Source organism: Zonotrichia albicollis, chromosome 10 (genome assembly GCF_047830755.1).
Source record: "Zonotrichia albicollis isolate bZonAlb1 chromosome 10, bZonAlb1.hap1, whole genome shotgun sequence".
Lineage (NCBI taxonomy): Eukaryota > Metazoa > Chordata > Aves > Passeriformes > Passerellidae > Zonotrichia > Zonotrichia albicollis.
This window is the reverse complement of record NC_133828.1, coordinates 20,111,542-20,118,899: the sequence shown is the minus strand read 5'-3', so window position 1 is coordinate 20,118,899 and position 7,358 is coordinate 20,111,542. Positions and strand designations below refer to the sequence as shown.

Here is a 7,358-nt window from a genome sequence, read left to right as displayed (position 1 = left end):
CCGAGCGACGGCCGATGGAGGCGGGACGGGGCCTGCGGCGCCTCCCGGTACCTCCCCCTGGCACGGACACGGCGGCCGGGGCAGCGCTGCGGGGGGAGGCCGTGGCGGCGGCGCGGTGCCGGGCTCGGCGGGTGCACAGGTTCGGAGCGGTGTTTGTGTCCTGTGTGTTTGTCTGTGGGGACACGCAGACCGGCTCTGTGGTGGCCCTGCGAGCTATGAAGTCGTAGCAGGGTTTTCGGTGAGCGGTTACAGGCCTGCGGTCAGTGCGGGCACGTGTTTTGACAGGAGTTTAGCCGTAACCCCTCGCATGGCTCGTGACTCACTCTGAATTTGTTCGTTCACAGTGAGGCTAACGTACAGCTGTGTGAAAGTTGTATGCTTCCTGTTGTATAATCTTAAGTAAATATTGTGTAACGCCTTGTTCCTGAAAACTGGATGTTGCTATTCCCTTGGCATAAACTAGCAACTTTCATTAAGCCGTTTACTGCGGGATGCTAGCATTGCAGCTGGAGCTGCTCTCCAAAAGGCCTAAAATCTAAAATTTTCTGAACCAGACAAAAGCCACCTTCCTATATGGTGAAATCAGACACATATAACTCCCAGCTCAGTGGATTTCAAAGCCTTTATGAAACAGTGAGTCATTTTTCTGTGCTGCTAAAAATAGAGCAGTGGAAGCGCAGTACGCTGGGGTAGCACACATGAAGAGTCACGCTGTCGTTGGAACTGCAGGGAAAAAGGAGACAGAAAATATTCACCCACACTAGAATTTGTACCAAGTGGCAGCTATATGTTCTGAAAAAATGCATGTATTCTTACTGAAATTGTATGGTCAGGCTCTCACTGTAATATCAATCATTCAGGGCTATCACAGTATCCCTGCTATTAAGATGTAGCTGATTCAGAAGGAAACCAGCTACCTACTGTGAATCAATATGCACAATTTCTCCTTTGATCTGTTCCACACAAAGAGTTGAGCATCATTTTTATTTTTCAGACTTTGTGATTCAAAAAGAGTTTCCTGTCTGGTATTACAATAATGTATATTCTTCACCTGCTGGTGCCACTGCTGTTTGTGACCCTGGTTTTTGCACTGTAAAATATCTATGCTGGTAGAAAGGCTGTTCTCATATAAGGACAGACATTGCTATGGTTACAGTGAAGACACATGTGGTACTATTATTTTAATACACAAGAAATATTCCATCCCCAGGCAGGATTGGTATTATTATACCTGTGAAATAAAATATTTATGAGTATTGTATGTGTAATAATGGTGAGACGTATTTTGCAAAATTAGCAAAATATGTTCATCATAAATTAAAGACAGTCATTTAAGGCGGTGGCTGCCATCTGGCTATTAAACCATCAAATGATACCACTTTAATTCACAAATGCGTAAATTTTACCAAAACTAGTATTGTCTAATTGAATATGCTTGACATGTTTGCTGTATCAGTGAAGTGGCAGGCTTATACCATTTGAAAAGACTCATTCTACTTCATGTAATTATTAACTTTAGTAACAAATCAGTACAAATTATTAACCTTGTAGTACTTAACTCTGTTACTTATTTTCCTGAACAGACATCTGAAATTCAGTACTCCCTAGAAAGTTGTCTTGGAGCCAGATAGAAAACAAGCAGTGAGTACCAGCCATTGAACATGCATATTCTGGGTAAGAGTACCTAAGGAACAATAGAAATGTTTTGTGCAACAGATCTTACACAGTAGGTTCTTGGTTTTCCAGGGAATGATGCAACTGGATAGGAATGTTTGAGAAACAAATTAGGCGAGAGTTTACTAAAATGATTGTTTGCACTATCAACAGTGCCTTGAGCAATGTCATACAAAGATGACAAACTCCACTGAACTGTACATCTGCACTCACACAGTAGCAGATGTTGTTTATTGGCTCTAAAAATAAAGTTATATTATAATCTCACTCAGAAGGATTGCGTGTGAATATGTATGTTTTAAAAAAAGAGATTTTAGCCATGTTTTGGTAGAACCTTCAACTGTTTTGTAAACTTGCAGTTTGTGACAGGATTGTTTAAAAACTTCAATTTCTTCACCATGGAAGTATACTATGTAATTATTTAGTGCCATTTACCACTTCTCACTTGTCTAATTTTGCTTTTCATTTTAGTGATGGGTGTCTTGCTGTTTTTGCTATGTAACATAGCCTCCTTAGTTACTACTGGCATAACATAACAAAATTTACGGTAGGATATTCAGACAATTATAATTTCTGGTACTGCAGAGGACATATACTGCCCACAGGTCCTTTTCTGCTTTAATATTCAGTCCAGGTATTCTTAAAGCAGTCCAGAAGCTGTTAAGATAATTTACAGAAAACCAGGACATTTAAAATAAATTGCTAAAAGAGACTAGATGTGAAATAAATAAATCTATAAATACACCAGAGCAAAGGAAAAATTTGTTCTCGTTTTTAACATTACAGTCAAGTATGGTGGAAGACGTTTTAGGGTAAGGTACAGATATTGCTGAATTAAACGTTTATTTTATTCTACTTTTGGCAGCAATGTAATTTTTGATGTCTGGATATTACACAGCAGATTATTCTGGTGCATCGTGTCTGCCAGGCTAATTGTTCAAGAGAGCTAAGTATAAGCTTTGGTACTTTCATATACTTGAAGACAGTCTGGAGTTGGTTTTAAAGCTTTAAGTTAATATTTATTTTTATTTGGAGACATAAGAGCAAATAGTAACCAACACTTCTAAGAAATTACAAGCCATTCATTACTACTTACTGGGAAATAATAGTTATTAAACCTGTAATAAATATGGTACAAATTTTCTCTTAAAACCAACTTCTCAATTTCATTTAACAGAATCAAGGCAGGGCTTGGAAAGAGCTGGTGTGATAGTTTATCTTGCTCTTTAAAGGACAGTAGAGCAAACCCAAGAGCCATCCTGGGGTGTTTTTTTCCCCCCAGATCGAAGCTAGTTAAATTGCTCTGGCCATGGTTTTTGATCCTTCTACAGGAGTATAATAAGATCAAAGAAACACTGGTTTGCCTGTGATAGACTTTAATATGCATATTATAAGTACAGAGTGAGCAGCAGGCTTATGTATGCTTCAGCTTATGATTTGTAAGTATTAAGTTGTCATATTTGATCTTCAGTGGTGGCCTCCATTCTTCTTTGGAGGAAACAGTGAATATTCAATGGCCAGAGCTATGACGAAAGCTGCAGCTCCCCACTTGAATCCCCTGGTAAAGATTTCTGTTACGGTGATAGGTCTTGCAAAGCCACCCTGGTACCTCCACGCTTCATTACTAGAAAGGAAAATGAAACCAAAGGAAAAAAAGATCAGGGGAGCCACTGTGATACAGATTAACAAGAATATAAATATACTAAAGAATGATGAAGATATTTGAATTAGATAGACATTGAGGCTGTACAATATGTTCTGTCATTTAAGTATCAGGAATTACAAGTAAAGTTCGTGACAGGAACTCTAACCCTTACCATATAACTTGAGATACAAGTACTGCCAGCAAACAACACAATTATAGGAACAGAATCACCTCCTCAAAATCATGTAATTGTACTCTTCTGTTTTTAGTCTGTACCAAATCAGAGCCCACTAGCACTAACATGGATTGGACTAAGTACAAAGGCTAGTCACTGTGCTAGACAGGATGCAGCACAATGAAATCTTACAATCCACAGATAGCTCATCTCAGTGTGGAGGCGCTTTCTGTTTCACAATACAACACAGCTACATGAGAGTAAGATGATTTCAACAAGAAAGACTTAAAAGATGGTGTTTAGCTTGAGCTACAGAGTATGTGCAAACTTCACCGTTTTGCCTTGCTGTTTTTGACCTCCATTATTATTGAAACATTAATCACTGCTCTGACTACAAATATTTATTTATTTATAGCACAACCAGTGTAATCTATGGACATGGGTGTAATTTGTCTCTTGCAAGGACTCAAAAGTCCTTAAGAAAAGGAAAAATAACTAAGCAATAAAATAAAAACTGTAATTTGGGGAGAAAATACCAGGCTTTAAACCAAGGGGGGCAGACATTTATGTTCACAGATAATCCTTTTGTGCAGATGGATTTTGTGACTCAGGATGAAAGCACACTGGCATGGAAGAATAGCTCCTAGGTGCCAGTATAGGGCCTAATTGATATAAAGTTTCCAAATATGACATCTTTCACAAAGCTTATCTTGTATTTAATATGTACATTAACGTGCATTCCATAAAGGTTGAAAGCAGATTCCCTCTTAAAATGAACTTGGCACACCAAAGGAGAGGGAGCTCTGGAGAGGGTGACTTTGAAGATTTGTGGTGCAAGTCTTTAATAATACAATCTCCTGCCAGACTACTGGAGCAAGTAGCATGATACCTTAATTCCTCACTTGTTAAGGAAAATTGGCATGATGCTTGTACTGTCCTATAGAATTGACATATGACTTTACATGAAATTTAAGAAATTCAGAAGGAATCATCACATGCTTTTTTCTTTATTTGAACCTTCATATGATTGGCTCAATCCCCTTCAGACTTTACTGAAATGCTGATAATTTTCACAGCTTTTACTGAAGAAGGAGTTACCTACAATGGCAAGTCTGGCTGATGCCAGCAGATGCCACATCAGGATGATTTTTGAGGCTCTTGCACTTACCGAGCCCAAGGGTCCCTGAGCCCCCTCTTTGCCAGCCTCCTCTGCACCTCCTCCAGGGGAGTCCCCTCCACCTTCCACTGCCTGTAGTCAGGCAGCTCCACTTTGTCATGGCCGTGCCCGTGGCCGTGGTCACCTCCGTGTCCCATACCTGGGGAAAAGGTCGGTTTGTTACTTGGCAGACAGCACCATCTTATTTTTATACACTTGCAAAGAACAATCCCGTGTACAGAAAAAACAGGGAGGCAACAAGAAGAAACAGAGAACAAAGAGCCAAGGGACTTAGTGCTGTGTTTCAGAGCTGGGTGATTACATACAGTAAAGCAAACTTAAGCATCACTGTGCTGTAAGTCACAACCATTGCTACATCCATGGAGCACCTATGTCAACCCTCTGTGCCAGAGAACAGTGTAAGAAAACCAATGGTTTCCATGTCTATAAATGCACTTCAGCAACACCAGCCCCCCACTTCCAGACTTTCCAGAAAAATCACAAAGAGTTCAGAGTAAAAATTTCTGACTTAAGTGTGGGAAAGCTGTGATTGCTAAGCTCTGAAGAAAAACAAAGACTTGGCTCCTCAGCTCCTTTCAGCTGCCTCCAGTTCAGTCAGATATAAGTGTGACATTCAACAGGGCCAGGAGAGGTGCATGGACAAGGAGATGCACCTCACCCATTGCTTGATAAGGCTGAAAAATGTATGCTCTATTTACATACACCTTGGACAACTACAAAAATACTAAGTTTCTCTTTAAAAACAGATGTGAAGTGGAACATTTTCAGTGAGATCATTAAGGACCAGAAGAAAATGATAGCTTTTAAGGTTCCATTTTCACAAGGCACCTGAGTCTTCCTTGAGCCAAGGTTTCCCATTTTAACACCTATCAGGTAGCAAGAACAGATTCACTTTTAGAAAATTGACTGGAATGCAGGATGCAATTTCAAAAGCCTGTAACTCTTGAAGATGACTCCAACCCGCAAAGGCAAGCAGACAGATTTCGCTGCCTGAGAAAACCTGGACAGCAGCCTTAAAGCTGTCATTACCCGAAAAGCTCCTCCTAAATTAGATGCCAGGCTCCAGTCTTGTGCTAGAAACCCAAGGCCTCTCTCCTCCCAGTATCCACGTTTTACAAGAGGGAAGGTAACGCCGCGGCCAGCGGGCTATGCTGCAGCGCGGGCCGGGCGCTCTCTGCCCGCAGAGCCAGCGCAGCTGTGCCCCAGAGGTCGGACACGGAGCGGGGCAGGGAAGGCACAACGCGCACTGACAGCCACCCCAGCCCCATCCCGCCCCGCCTGCCCTGCCCGGCGGCGGCAGCAGCGCGGCCCGGTGTCGGTGCCGGTGTCAGTGCCAGCCCCGCCCGCGGTACCTGCCCGCTCCGCGACCCTGCTCAGGACGCGGCCACCACCCGGAACCGGAACCCAGCCCTGGACCAGCCGCTACGGAAAGCGCGAGCAAGCCACGCAGGTTCCGCGAAACTTTCGTTCCGGCCCTTCCCGCTGGCCCGGCGCGGACACGGGGGCCGTGGAGCCGCCCTCCGATCCCCTCCCCGGGCCGGTGCCCCCGCAGCGCTCCCGGCAGGGCCCAACGGGACAGGCCCGCAGCAGGAGCGGCGCCACCGACTCGGGCTGAGGGACCGGGGGACGGAGCAGCGGAGCGGAAGGCGCCCAATCAGTGCGCGGCTTCTTGCGGGGGGCGTGGCCCAATGGGCGGGCGCGTTGCTGAGGTGCGGGGCTGGCGGTGTCTGGAGGTGGCGGCGGAGGAGGAGAGCGGGGTGAGGGGGCGGCGGGGTGAGGGCCGGCACCGGGAACGGGATCTCCCCCTCTCTGCGGGCTGCCCGCCGCCCTCTGCGCTGCCGGCGTGCGGGCAGGGACGGGAGCGCCGCAGGGTCTGTGCGTGCGGGGGCGCGAAGCGTTCCCGGCAGCCGCGCCGGCAGCGCCGCTCGCGTTCCCTCTCGTGCCCCTGCGGCTCCGCTCCCTCTCCTGCCGCCCCTTCCCGCTCCCCTGGCTCGGACAGCCGCCCCCTCCCCGGTTATGTAAGCCCCGGCCCTCCCCCTGGCCGCGGGGAGCGGCGGCGGGCCCGGGCAGTGCCCGCTCGCTGCCAGCCCTCGGGGCGCGCTTCGGCGCGGGGAGAAGCTGCGGGAGAAATCGGAGCTCGCAGCGAGCCCGCCCGGCGCCAGGAGCCGAGTTTCGGCTTTCAGTGGGTTTGTCCTAAAAGAACACTGGTGTTTGTTTCCGTAGGAGAAGCGGGGAGGCGTCCCGAAATCCCGGTAGTGCATTGAAAGGTAAGGGAAAGTGAGGAATTCTTTTGACAACTGCCTCCTGAGCGAGGCGGTGCCTTGGTTTCACTGAGTGCTGCTGTCAGGAGCTCGGCGCTTTGCATGTGTGGCTGTGGGACTGTGAAGTGTCAATTGCCTTAGTATCTGCTTAATTACAATTATTTTTGTGTTTGCCAAACTTGTGCACATAGTCTGCTTCATCTGGAAAGAAACTGGTAAAAGTTAACTACACAGTCAGTGACTTATGAAGACTTTAATTACTTCTCAGTTGTATGCAATACAATATTGTTTCTTTTTAGCAGCATACAAACTGTTCTATTAATTTTTGATACTCCTATTAACATGAGAGTAAACATTACAGCATGATGCCAGTGAAATTTCAGGGTAGACTGTAGTGCCTTTTTCCAATATATTATGATGGAAATC

The 7,358-nt window shown here is 45.6% G+C and overlaps 2 protein-coding genes and 1 long non-coding RNA gene across 6 annotated transcripts in view; 2 read left to right on the top strand and 1 right to left on the bottom strand.

The window, feature by feature from the left end:
• The first annotated feature begins 3 nt into the window (after window positions 1-3).
• LOC141730442 (uncharacterized) lies at window positions 4-3,288 on the top strand. The gene is made up of 3 exons (XR_012581945.1): window positions 4-139; window positions 1,584-1,641; window positions 1,747-3,288. It is a non-coding gene; the product is annotated as an uncharacterized LOC141730442 (long non-coding RNA).
• On the bottom strand, window positions 3,034-6,182 carry NDUFB3 (NADH:ubiquinone oxidoreductase subunit B3). 2 transcript variants are annotated; one of them, XM_074548268.1, is made up of 3 exons: window positions 6,024-6,182; window positions 4,663-4,810; window positions 3,034-3,298 (listed from the first exon to the last, which is right to left on the bottom strand). In XM_074548268.1, the coding sequence occupies exons 2-3, from the start codon at window positions 4,806-4,808 to the stop codon at window positions 3,142-3,144; spliced, it is 303 nt and encodes a 100-aa protein (XP_074404369.1). In that variant the 5' UTR covers window positions 4,809-4,810; window positions 6,024-6,182; the 3' UTR covers window positions 3,034-3,141. The 2 variants fall into 2 exon arrangements, with proteins under 2 accessions (XP_074404369.1, XP_005484245.1); XM_005484188.2 differs by lacking the exon at window positions 6,024-6,182 and adding an exon at window positions 5,701-5,997.
• Window positions 6,183-6,769: 587 nt separating this feature from the next.
• Window positions 6,770-7,358, top strand: part of HYCC2 (hyccin PI4KA lipid kinase complex subunit 2) — a 46,230-nt gene continuing 45,641 nt past the window's right edge. The window contains exon 1 of one of the 3 annotated variants that reach the window (XM_014265046.3): window positions 6,770-6,938. The gene's annotated coding sequence lies outside the window, so the exon portion shown is untranslated. The remainder of the gene's footprint in view (window positions 6,939-7,358) is intronic. The other 2 variants (XM_014265045.3, XM_014265048.3) reach the window with 2 other exon arrangements.

Excerpts from the sequence above, each read along its gene's own strand:
- NDUFB3 (XM_074548268.1), bottom strand. The coding sequence starts at position 4,808 with ATGGGACACGGAGGTGACCACGGCCACGGGCACGGCCATGACAAAGTG. Across the intron at positions 3,299-4,662 it reads CTCAGGGACCCTTGGGCTCG|TAATGAAGCGTGGAGGTACC; the intron begins GTAAGTGCAAGA and ends TTTCCTTTCTAG.